A 13,149-nucleotide genomic window follows, 5' to 3' on the forward strand; every position below is an offset into this window, starting at 1 on the left:
ACTCAGTTCAAATATTTTCAATATATTTTAATCACTTATCTGCAACTGGATATTTTCTATTGATCTGTGTTCAAGATCACTCTGTTCTCTGCCATCTCCATGCTATTGTTAAACCTATCCAATATATCCAATGATTCTTTTTTTTTTCATTTCAGATACTATAATCTTCAGGTCTAAATTTTCCATATTTTTATATTTTTTATTTCTTTGCTGAGACTTCTCATCTTTTCACTTATAATGAGCATATTATTTTTGCATCTCTGAGCACAGGCGTAGTTATAATAGCTGCTCTAAAATCTTTGCATGCTTGTTCTAACATTGGTCTTCTTTGATATTCTCTCCTTTTAAACAGGGATTATATTTCCTGGTTCATTATGTGTCAAGTTGTTTTGGACTCTATCCTGGACATTGTGAAGGTTATATTGTGGACAGACTCTACATTCCGTTATATTCCTCTGAGGAGATTTGTTTGTTTGTTTGTTTTTAATTTTATCAGAGAATTTGATTGGACTCAAACTAAAAACTGTTTCTCTTGGGTGCAGCTCGAATCTCAATTCAGTGTATTTGTAGTCTGACCCATGCAGGTGTGGGGTAGCAATCAACTAGAGATTTGGACACAGTATATAAGCAGAATTTTGTTTTCTCCCTTTCTGGTTTTCTCCTTTCCAGTATTCCCCCCTCACTTTCCATCAGCTTTGGTTGTCCCAAAATCTATCTCCTGATTCTTCAGGCCAGAAAGACATCAGGCTTTCTAACAGTTTTAATTGTCCCCTTGAGGTGTTAAATTCAGCCTTACCCCAGGCTAACTACTATAAGACAGGAAACTCACCCCTGTTGTCTCTTCTCGCAAGTCTCTAATCTTCTCCAGAATATGCCTGCTTTGGTTACCTCTCCAGGGACATCAGGTATTTTTTGTTTATTTTTTTTTCCAGAGTTTATAGGTGTTATTTGCGGAAAGATTGAGTCTAGTAGGAGTTAATCAACCATATAGAAGCAGAACAATTAATTCCCAATGAATTTCTATCTTCAATATATCTTTAGAAAACTAGTACTCTTATTCATTTGCTTCTGAACTGCCTTGGCTTTCCTAAATATTAGGCAATAGCAACAATGGTAGAAGCATTTCAAAGTTTTAACAGAAAAAGAACATACATTCATTTCATCCATGACTGTGGACCTGCAGTGATGGTCTGCTAGTCTGCTAGTTTGCCACAGGCACTAGTTTGTAACCAGAGACATTAACATTTCAAATCTACTTCAGGCTGTTTTCTCTATAAGAAAGGGAGAATTGGAGAAAGAATTGAAAAGAGAGGGAGACTTGAGATGTTTATTCAACTCTCTCTATAAAAAAAGAGAAGATAGTTCTTTCTAATAGAAGAACATATGTGAAGATACCCTCATGTCTATGTGTTCCTAGGTAGCAGAGGAGTAAAAGTATAATACTTAAAATTATGAAGTTGAAGACTTAGCAAATGTAGTGGTTATTAATTACCAGTGATATATGTCACCACCAATCCTTGAGACAAGTCTTAAGGAATAGCATAATGTATTAGTATCTATTGCTATATGATAAACTATCACAAACTTAGTGTGTGTTGGCTTAAAACAGCACACACTTATTTTTGTAGTTTCTGTGGCTTAATTAAGCATTTGGACACACTGAGCTAGGCCCTGCACTTAGGCTCTCACAAGGTTGCAATCTAGGTGTTGACTAGATTAGTTCTCATATGGAAACTTGACTAGGGAAGTGTAGGGGAGGAAGAAGTATTCCTCTACCTTCTAGGTCCTTCTGGCTGGTCTAAGAATTAAATTGACACGAGATAGAATAACAGGAGAAAATCAAACAGCCATGTATACATGGAAGAAGCCCAGGAAAACTGAGTAACTCTCCAAAATGGCTGAAGCCACCACCTTAAATACCATCTTCAGCTAAAGACAAAGGAGGATGTTGGGGGTAGTGGTTTGGAACTTCACATGGGAAGAAGACCATTTACATGGAGATGGAAAAGCAGATGTTTGATAAACAAGTAATTGTTGGGCCATTTATAGACAATGCCCCCCCCCAAAGAGATCTTTTGATAAAATGGCCCTTGCTAGATGCCTTCCAGTCTACCACACCTAGAATTATGTATGTTGACAGCTCCTTCCTAGGAGGAGGCCCTTCCAGGCCCTTTTATCTTAAAGTCTTTTAGGCAATTTAGAGGATGATTAAATGTTCTTCCTGAGTCTTTTGTTCTTAAAAATAATCAAGCCAGAGAGATACATTTTGGGTGGCAAATTCTGATTCCCCACGGAAGAATACCCTTCCATGTAAGCTCAGACTGCTGTCAGAATTCCTTTCTGTATGGTTGTAGGACAGAGGGCCTTGGCTTGCTATCTGTTGCCCGGAGGTCGCTCTGAATTCTTAGAGATCACCCTTAGTTCCTTGGCTGCTTACTTCATCAGACCTGAAAGGAGAGTACCTAGAGCTAGTCTGTTTGCAAGTCATGTCCTCTAGACAGTGAACTAGAGAAATCTGTACTATGCTCATCACAGTTATTGTGAAATACTATTTTTTACTTCTTCTTGATAATACAAAGTAAGGCCATTCATAATACATTGAACTTATTAGATTGTTAAAAAAAAAGAGAGAGAGAAGAAAAACTCTTTAAAATGTTTAAAATGGGTCGGAATTTGTCATCACATGCTCTGCAAAAATTTTCATTTTGAGGAGTTTATCTTATATGGAAAAATGCAATTATAATAGACATCATTCTGATGTTTTAAATCCCATTGTTAAGTCAGATTGATAAGAGTATTCATACAACAGATTATCATATGACTTTTCTTATCTTAATCATTTTTTTATGCCAGACTAAAGTGGTGTTTATTCAGCATTTTAAGTGTTTTGAGCTAAAGTGGTAAGGAGGCAACTGACGGCATATCCCTTACAGCAGTCTCCGGTGGACTAAGGAAGCAACATAGTACTTCTATTAACTAGCGCTGCTGTTCATAGAAGCACTGAGGCCAGTTAAGCCGTATGCAGGGTGGCTTCTTTCCTGGATTAGAGTGCTGTTTCAGTGGGTGGGGGGTAACATCTTTCATCAAGTCCTCCTAAGGAGATTGTCCTTTTGTAATATACTTGACTCCCTATCGCATTGAGAGAATTGAGAAAAAAAAGAGGTATAATTCTTTTGTAATATGTAAGCATGTAACACATTTGAATTTCCTGAGTCAGGAAGTTGAAATCACAGTTGAAGTGTAAAAGGTTTCTAACAAATTATTATCCTGAAGTAGTTTTGCCTGTAAGTCAAAGTCCAAATTTCAGATATTATTGAAATATTTTGGGCTAAGCAAATACAATGTTGCTTACTTTTAGGTAGGTTACTAAGAACACTATCTTATACTTTAGTAATGCTTTTATAGGGCGCATTATATCATGACAATCTCATGGCCTCATAAAGCCATATTATTCTTATTTCACAATGAACACTCATGTTTAATTAAGTCATTGTCTGAAGTCCTTCTGTGTGTGAAACTGTGAACCCAGGTCTTTTCACCGTAAATCTGTAACATTTTAACTTTACAACATACCTGCCTCTGAAGCCAACCAAAAACTTCTAAACACAATTTCTTAGGAAACTAGTTAGAACAAGGTGAAATGAACTACATTGTAATCTTTAATGTATCCTTAAATGTGCCTATATATGTGTGTGGGGGGAGGGGGCAGGGAGGGATAAGTTTGTATGAAACAGAGACACAATGATCAGAGTGTTGGTATTCTACTAGGAGCAAATTAACATTGCTCCTCAAATCCCAGGCCCTTTTGAGTGGACAAGGGCCACATGATCTTGCTTAATCCTCCACTTTTCACTTCAGGTAATTTACATTAGAGGAGTCACCCCACCAATGGCAACCAACCTATGCATGGATCAGCAGGTAATGGCGTGGTGGCCTGATTTAATCAGCAACAAGCTTAAGACTGAATAGAGACTGATTAGGACACAGAATTGGTGCTGTTTATTTAAACTAAGAGATAAAGTCACAGCCATCTTCCAGGTGAACAAATGGGGAAAGCCTGAAGAGAGAGAGAGAGAGAATGGGGGTGATGGAGAGAGAGACAGAGAGAGATTGAGAGATAGAGAGAGAGACTTCAAAAAGATGTAGAAAAAGAATGATAAGAGAATCTACAGCTTCTGACAGATTCTTCAGATCTGTCAGAGAAGTCTATCTTGTTACCTAAATTCCTACCACTTCCTGGTTACAGGCCCAGTGAGGCATTTGTATCTTGGCTCCACCCTTAGATCACCAGGAAACAGATATACACATATACGTTTATTTGTGTTATCTGTGTGTCTGTGTGTGTGTGCGTATCTTAAAAATAAATCTCTCTTCTTTTGAATTGAATTTCTAGTCCTTCCTTATAGTTAAATGGAGAATATCACAAACAATATTTATAAATATAGCATAGATATGAGAGATCAAACAGAATCTTCTCTGCTTCCTAGAAAATGATGAATGACCACAGCTCTCAGCTGAGAACAAATAGCACTAAGTACCCCATATTCCATTTCTAGAGCATCTGTAACTGTGGGGCCCAATGCCTCCTTATAGAACTAGCAGGTGCAATTTTGTCTGCATTGGTACTAACCTAGCTTCACACGTATTCATAAAGAGGGCTATGGGGGAATGGAGTCATCTGTGGAGAAACACAGAGTTGATAGAGTGTCAAAATTCCGTCTCCCTTCTTTGCTTAAGTCAGTATGAGAGTGCAGGGGTGAGTGGGCCTTACACATGCCTCTTATACTTTTTCCCATACTTCCAACAGGGATAAAATTGTTTACACTGTTGTATGCCTTCATTTACTAAATGGAGAATTGACTCGTCTGACAGTTGTTGAGTCACTAAACTGCCAGGGAGTTGTGAATGGACCTTTCTTGATGGAGACCAGATGTTCGGGGCCTGTGGGTATTAAAAGGCTTAGCCATCATTGAATTTCCCTCATTAATACTGAGCAGGTAGATGTCAGCATTTAAATTCTCATCATCCAAGGAAACCAGTGCCAGTTTGTGTTTTTACAGAGCAGTGTCTAAAGTAAGGTCATGGCCTTACTTCTAGAAATATAGGTTGCTTAAGGAGATGGACATGCTACGCTCCTCCACTCCTCTGCTTTGTTGATGAACCAAAGATCTAAGTATGAGACGAGAGGAAAATAAATGGTAAGAGGAGAGAGAGGGCAGACTCCATCTCCCTTCCCACCTCAAACAGCTCTTCGACAAGAGTATAAGACTGAGACGTTCACTGATACAAACACACACACACACAGACATGAGTTACGGGGTCCTTCTGACATTTATTATTAAGGGAGTAAGATAGGAGTAGACAAAGCACACCTTTTAGTAATTACTAAAAACGGAAAACATTTAATGCTCATCACGTTATTACCTTTGACAATCTTCACTCAAACTATATTTAAAAGTTCATCCCCATCTGACATCAAGTCAATTGATTAACCTAACATATCTAGCTCCAAAATAAAGAAAAAGTAAAATAATTATCCTTCTTAAGAATGTATTATAGAAGCTTATTGTTGAGTTGAGTTTATAAGCAAATGCCAAAATTCATACTTAGCATATATGCTTATCTTGGTCCTCTCCCTCTCTCGGTCCAGTATTTCTCAAAGTAAAACTTGTACCATCTACATGAGAATCACCTGAGAGTTTTGTTAGAGATGTAGATTTCTGAGAATGTCTGAAATTTGGGGGAATAGATGCTGGGAATCTGCAATCTAAATGATACATTTCTGTGATGCTCATATACTCTAAACTTTGAGAATAATTGTCCCTTTCCTTTATAACTTATCATATAACAATTTTTTAAGGAACTACTACGTTTTCTTACTAATTTTGCTCTTTTTTTCCTCCTTAGGTAAAGCTTTAGAAATATTATTAGAACGGGACATTTACTTCAAGTTGATCTAATCCAATATTCTTTTTGCTGGAGGAAAAATAAAGAGCACCCTAAAGATATATCATATTTACTTCTAATTTTTCTCATGATTATTATTCTGTAGTTTTCAAGACAGAATTGATACTCCATAAATATTTGTTTAATTATTAAATTAGTTAATTTGACTACAAAGGCTTTCCATATGCAATCATTCATAAGTAATATTGATCATAAAGCAGATATTCTCTTTATGTTTCTTGAAACATAAGTATTTATGAAATACCTGGCAAAATGAATATCTCAGATATCTATGAAAGATGGACTTAGCTAATAAGAATTAAGTTTAATTAAAAAGTGCTCTGAAGATCAATAAAATCCCTAACTAATTATATTGTTTGTAATAATTCTACAAATGTCCAATGAAAATTGTCAACTAAAAAAAGATCACAAACATCCATTAAGTTACATTGCTGGAGACATAAAAATAAATATCTCCATATCATAGACTGAGATCCTTGAGAAATCTGTAAAGGGAAACACAAAATACACAAATTACAAGTGGTGTTTGGAAGACTAATGTAACATCACATCAAAGACTTATCCTAAATGGGATGACAAGGAAGCTGTCACCGAGTAGGATTTGCAAGATTTACTATCCAGAGAAATGAGGGATGGGATGTTCAGGTAGGAGAAAACAAGAGCAAATGTCAGGTGTGAAGAGTAATGGTGTATATGGAAAGGAGAGGAGACTACAGAATGAGGACACATAGACAGGAGATAGTTATGTATCAAAGTGCTTTCAGCTGCAAATAACAGGAAACTAAATTAAAAGTGGCTTAGCCAGTCAGGTCATTTATTCTCTCTCGTAATAGTTTCTTCAGAGACAGGCCGGTATCTGGATTTGTTCAGCAATTCAGAGACAACACAGATCCAGTCTTTTTCCATCTTCTGTTCTGCCACCCTCAGCATATTATTTACTTTTAGATTAATTTTGTCAATAGTCCCAAAATGGCTGCTGAAGTTCCAGATTTTATATCCTTACAGCAGCTTCTATAAGCAGAAAAGAGAACATTTCTTTTCTTGTTGCTCTCTCTACAGTTAAGAAAAATTCTTCACGTTGCCTAGAATTAGATCTCATGTACTTTTCCAAAACAATCGCTGGTAAGAACAATGGAATTACCATGATTGAGTTAGATTAATCAAGACTCATCCCAATTAGGGACACAGCTTCCCTTGAAACACAAAGCTACCAGTTATCTGAACTCATTTGGAGTTCGGAGTCCAGGGATGAGGTGGCTTTTTGGTAAGCAACCCACAGTATCTTCCATATATATGCTGTCTTCCATATATATGCTAGAAATTGGCATATGTCTCGACAATTATTGAATCTCTAAAATTTAACAACCCTCTAACAACACATTGAATTGTGTTTTACCATGTAAATGGCAATTACTGAGTAAAATTTTCCCCATAATTAACTTAGATATTTAGATTAAACCATTTTTACACTCTCCTGACATAACTGAGAGCTCCACTCAGAGATATAAGCAATGCTTAAGTAGGCAAAAACTTAAGGACAATGTCAAATGCTTGTTTTTAATTGTAAATATCCTTCACCATACATTTTCTGTACTTATATTTAAAATTGTTACTTTTAAATAATTGTATCCAAAGAAAATATCCTCAAAGCCAATTATATGAGCACAGAGTAAATCATCTAAAACTATATATCAATTATGTACTGTATGTATGTGTATGGGTATGTGTGCGTGTACCAGAAAGGGCGGGTGGGGTGGGGGGGAAGGAAGAGGGAGAGATCACAACTCTAGATATTGAAGGTTAATCGGCCCACATTCCCCTGATTGAGCCTGAGATGGGAGATGGAGTCAGCTATTGTCTCATTGTCTCACTTCCGAAGTGACTCTTCTTGTGTCAGCTAAGAGTGTACACAGACACACACACTTCTTTCTTCCTTCCTTCCTTTCCCCGTCTTCTCCTTCCACTTTCCTCCTTCTTCCTTTCCTTTTTCTTCCTCCCTTCCTTCTTTCCTCCCTACCTTTTTCTCCCCTCTTCCTCGTCCTCCTTCTCCTTCTGAAATAATCTAATGTAGATCCAAGCTAAGTATTTCACCTGTGCCGACCACCACATGCACAATCACAACTACGTAAGACAACTAACCAAACGAAAGAAATTTCCAGGGCTGGAAGTAAAACTGATATGTTGTAGTTACTGAGAAACTATTTTCTCAGTCTTCAAATGGCACTAAAACACAGGAGTGATGTAAGGTCTTTTTATGGAGGAGAGATTGATCTTATAAATTGCATTCTCTTCAGATGTGAATACACTGTCTCACACGGAGGGCTGCTTATACCAGAGGAGTAGTGCTGGAAGGCACTTTAGACATTGCCCATATGACCTGCATGTTACCAGCAAGAAACTCAATTTCTGACAGGGTAGGAGACTTAACTAGTGAACAGCGGTTCTGCGGCCTGAAAAAAGTTAACCTATAACACAGATTCTTTTTCACAAAAACATAGTTTCAAGTTAGTAGTTGTATTTAATGCTTGCAAATGCTGAGAATATGGAATGGGCACCAATGTTGAAAAGGGATATTACGTAGAAATCAAAAATGGCAATGTTTGAACCCTTTGGTGATAAAACAAATAGTGAAAAGATGCTGTGGTAACAAGGAAGATTTCCAGATATCTGAACTTTGATTTAGAAGTATTGCAGGGCTGTTGACAGAGAACCCTAATAATATACAAAAAATGATCACAAGAAACAAGTTTCCTGGCTATTATTATCAAAGGACTGTGGTGAAACCCATTGATCAAAATGAATAGTTTTTAGAAATGTTAAGAATATTAAATCTGAAGCTTATGCTCGTATTCTATTTTCAGCTGATCAGAATGCCAACTGTAATTTTCAAGGAGACTAAATTACAATATTCAATTCTCTAATTCATCTTACATTCAAGTGATCTGGAATATGTATCTTTACCTATTTGCAGACATCCAATGACACCTTTGAAATTCCCCTCATGTTGACTGGAAATGTAGTGTTAAGGAAGAGGCTCAACTATGAAGATAAGACTCGCTACTTTGTCATCATCCAAGCTAATGTGAGTATTCAGTTTCTCTTACTTTACTCTTGTGAACTTATGAAGGAAAAAACTCATGCAAAATGTATAAGTGCTCTTAGAGTACTCAGTGTAATTCGCAGCCTCAACAGGGTCATCCTGCCATCGGTGTAATTTATATATTATATTCTTCTAGATGGAGAGTGGGATAGAATGGGGTGGAAGGATTGTTTCCACTCATTGTGTTCTTCACTCTCTGAATCACTCGTACCCACTCTTCGATAATTTGTTTTTAGCTCAAACTGAAGTCTTTTTCAAAACATGATCCACCAAACAACTGCAACTGCATCGCCTTGGGAGCATATTAAAAATGCAGGTTCCTGGACCCAACCTCAGACCCTCTGTAGAAAAGTTTTAGAGGGTAGAAGTGGAATACTTGCATTTTTTAATTAGCTCTCTAGGGGAGTCCAAAGTACCCTAAAGGTAGAGAACAACTGTCGAATTGGTAACCTTTTCCCTCATGGCTGTCATTTATTGAGTAGTTGCTCACCAGATATCAACTGCTATGACCATAACCATGATATGTGGACAGGAGTAACAGAAAATCTGAAAAACCGTTGTTTATATAACATGGTCATTTATTATTATTATTATTTTAATAAAATCCCTAGATTTTTGTGGTTCAAGGTTTGGTTTGACAGCTCAAGTCTATCACCAAGGACTCGAGTTCCTTCTATCCTCGTACTCTGCCCTTCCTTGAAATTTGGCTATCTTTCCAATGTCTTCTCAGCTAGGTCCTAGTGAATATCACAGCCATAAGCATCACAACTGTATTTCAAATCGAAACGTAAACAGGTGGAAAGAGTGGAAAAACTAGGACTCTTTTTATGTTTGTTGGTTCTGTCTTCTTTTATCTGAGAGGAAACTGTTTTCCAGAGTCCTCTCCCACCCAACTTCCCCCTACAGAACTGGATCACATGAGTCAGTATAGCAGAAAGGAAGGTTGAGGAAGTCTGTTTGTGGTGAAGGAGAATGAGAAATCATCTCTAGATGACACCAAGTATGGTTCATCTCCTGGGCCTGGGCACATTGATGACCTGGGGAAAAAAATTCATTAGCGAGGAGAAGAATGAGGCTAGCATTTTTGCAAAAAAACAAGGCTGGCCGCAGATAGCATCTAACGTTGAAAAAGTCCCATAACAAGTGACAGGCCCATGTTCTGAAAGGTAGGTAGACTCTGAAGACAGCCTGTGCCATTAATGACTCCTAAATGTTATAATCTTACTCATATAGCAGAACAGAAAGACAGCAAGTAGTGGCAAAGGAAAGTATCCTCCATCGGCTGTTCTGAACAAGTTTATATGCAACAAAGTGTCACTAAATGGCCATATTTTGCCTTTATAGAGATATTTCACAAGAAAGGGTGTATGTGTGTCTGTGTGTGTATAGACGCATGTATCTATAAATGCGTATATAAAATGTATGTGGGTAAATATAGATAGAAATCTAATTTTTGAAGCCAAAATTCCAGGTTTTCATTCAAAATTCTTTTTTTTCCCAATTGAATGTGGATTGCCTTGGTTTCCAGTGGCAGAGACTAGAGTGAAAACTATCGTTATAGGAAAAAGTAAAATCTATGGGAGAGGGGCCTTTTAGAGCTCCTCAAAAACTGAAATCTTTTTCTACAAAAAATTTATACGTAAGTGAAAATGTGAAGAAAATATACAATTTCCCTCGTCTGACTCAGAATTTCTAATAAAATTTATGGAAAAGTCAGATTGTTGTAGAATGTATTTGAAAGCTAATTCTTATTGTGCTATTTATAATGAGCTAATTTTTTTAAAGAAATGGAGGCTAAAAGAAATCTTCTGAATTGTTGTCCAATTTAAAATATTTATAAAGACATCTAGAACTATTTGTATCCACTTTGTTAGACTACTCATAACTGAGGGAGAGAATGATACATTTTTAGCATTTCAGGGACAAAATTATGAAATAGAAGGATATAGATGAATCATTGAAAGGATGGAATGGAATTGGCAAGAAGTTTGATGGAAGATTTGAATTTATCTATAATAATCATTTTTATAAGAAATTTAAATTATACAGTACAAAATGTGAATATTAAATATAGATTATTAGTTTTTTGTTGTTTTTAAATGTTTTTGGACTTATAGTCTTTTAATAGTTGTAGAATATACACAATTAAGATGTATCACAATTTATTCAACTATATGTCAGGTTCTTTTGTTCATTTGTTTGTTTTTGTTTTTTGACACGGAATTGATAGCTACCCTCATGACTTTCGTGAGAGGCAGTGAGAATAGCATGGTGGTTAACAGCATGAACTCTGGAACCACATTGATTGGATTCATATCCCAGTTCTGCCATTTACTAGCTATGTGACTTTGGGCATACTTGTATGTCAGTTTCCTAAATAATAAAATGGGAATATTAATGAAACATACCAGATAGGGTTCTTGTGAGTATTAGCAAGTTAGCAAACAAAAATGTACTTAGACTAATGCTTGGCCTATATTCTGATATCATTACAATATTACATAAACCACTAAGTGATACTGACCAAGGGCTTGGTCTGCTCGCCACAAGATAAAAGGCCAAGCCGGCGGTGGTAGAGAAAGAGCTTTAATAAGCAATAAGCTAGCAAATTGGAAGATGGTGGACTATCGTCCTAAAAATGACCAGTCTTAAAGGGAACTGACTTGGAAATGACTTATATAAGGCAAACGGGATTGGGGTGGGGGCTCAGAAATGTCAGGTGATGGGTGACCGCAGAACTTTGGGTACCTTTGGTAGTGGATCTGCTGAATGCAGCATTCCTGAGAAATCTAAGGAAACCTCAGGTACTTCCTTATCTGGGACAGAAGGAGCAGTTTGGGCAGAGGACATAAATTTTCTGCTAACAAGTTGTTCTTTCTACCAGTTACAGATTAGCTTGCCAACAAGCAGTTCTAAGTGTTTTTCCAAAGCACATTGTGACAATAAGATGGGGAGTGGGTGGATGTGGCCTTGGGGGCTGAAGTTCTAAGAGTCCTCTGCACAGGGGCGACTGTCTTTCATATTTCTTCATGGGCCGAATGTGCAAATTCGGGGGGATTCTATGTGTTGCATGCAGTGGATCTTTAGTCTATGTGTGAAGCTTACAGTCGGTCATTTTAGCTTCTCAAGGCTCCTGCGTGATGCTTAGTCAGGCGGAGGGCTGTTGGCAAGTTACTCTCCTATCAGCGGTCCTCCTGCTGTTCTGCAATGCAAGCTCAGAAACTTTGGTTACTTTGTTTCCCACATTAACTTTGTGGGTACAGGCACAGCTTGATCCCAATCCAGAGAAACTTGAATTCCTTCCTCCTCCGTTTCCTAAGTACTGGTACTTTATTGTTTAAAAAATGGATAATTAAAAAATGCAGTTACTATGAGAAAAATTATATATATATGTATGTATGTATATATATGCAGATATTTTTAATCTTAGTAGACAATGTCATATTATTTTCCAAGTGATACAATACATCACATTCCCACAAATTATAAAGAAGATTTTAGATATATAATTTACTTAAAACAGTGGGTTATTGGAGCTGGAAAACTGGTTCATACTTGCTTGAGGGCTGATTGTGGGTATCTCTTCCCAACTTCAAGTTCAGTGACCTCACGTTGGTGGCCATGGTGGGAGTATTTACAGTATGAAAAGTGACACATGCTGCGAATCAGGGCTTCTTGTCTCAGAGAGCTGGTTTACTGCTTTGTATATACCAATATCTGCATAATTTATATCTCTATGTTTATATAAGATAATGATATCCATATATATAAAATATCTTTCTTATTATTCTTTTATAGTCTTCTTTATTTTATTTTTGTTATGTTATTTTTATATTATTTTATTTTTATGTATGTAAACCAATGTACAATATAAATTATGTACATTAAAAACCTACATATTATCTTGGAGTGATAAGGAGAATTGAAATATGAGCATAAATTTTGGCTTTAAAGTAGATGGAATCTAAGAAGTCTGAAGACAAATTACTGAACATTGCTCAGCTCTGGCCTGGTTTTGCTTTTATGGTACAGAGGTTTGATTTGCAAAGGGAGCCATCAAATTTCATGGGCTGGGAAGTTTC

General features: G+C 36.7%; 1 protein-coding gene across 10 annotated transcripts in view; it reads left to right on the forward strand.

The window, feature by feature from the left end:
* PCDH15 (protocadherin related 15) overlaps positions 1–13,149 on the forward strand; it is an 800,695-nt gene that overhangs the window by 328,772 nt on the left and 458,774 nt on the right. For 9 of the 10 annotated variants that reach the window (XM_058543433.1, XM_058543426.1, XM_058543425.1 and 6 more), the window contains one exon: positions 8,939–9,049. The exons of the other annotated variant lie outside the window; for it this stretch is intronic. In XM_058543433.1, coding sequence (XP_058399416.1) covers positions 8,939–9,049 — 111 coding nt within the window. The remainder of the gene's footprint in view (positions 1–8,938; positions 9,050–13,149) is intronic. 10 annotated transcript variants of the gene reach the window in all.

This window comes from Diceros bicornis, chromosome 6 (genome assembly GCF_020826845.1).
Source record: "Diceros bicornis minor isolate mBicDic1 chromosome 6, mDicBic1.mat.cur, whole genome shotgun sequence".
Lineage (NCBI taxonomy): Eukaryota > Metazoa > Chordata > Mammalia > Perissodactyla > Rhinocerotidae > Diceros > Diceros bicornis.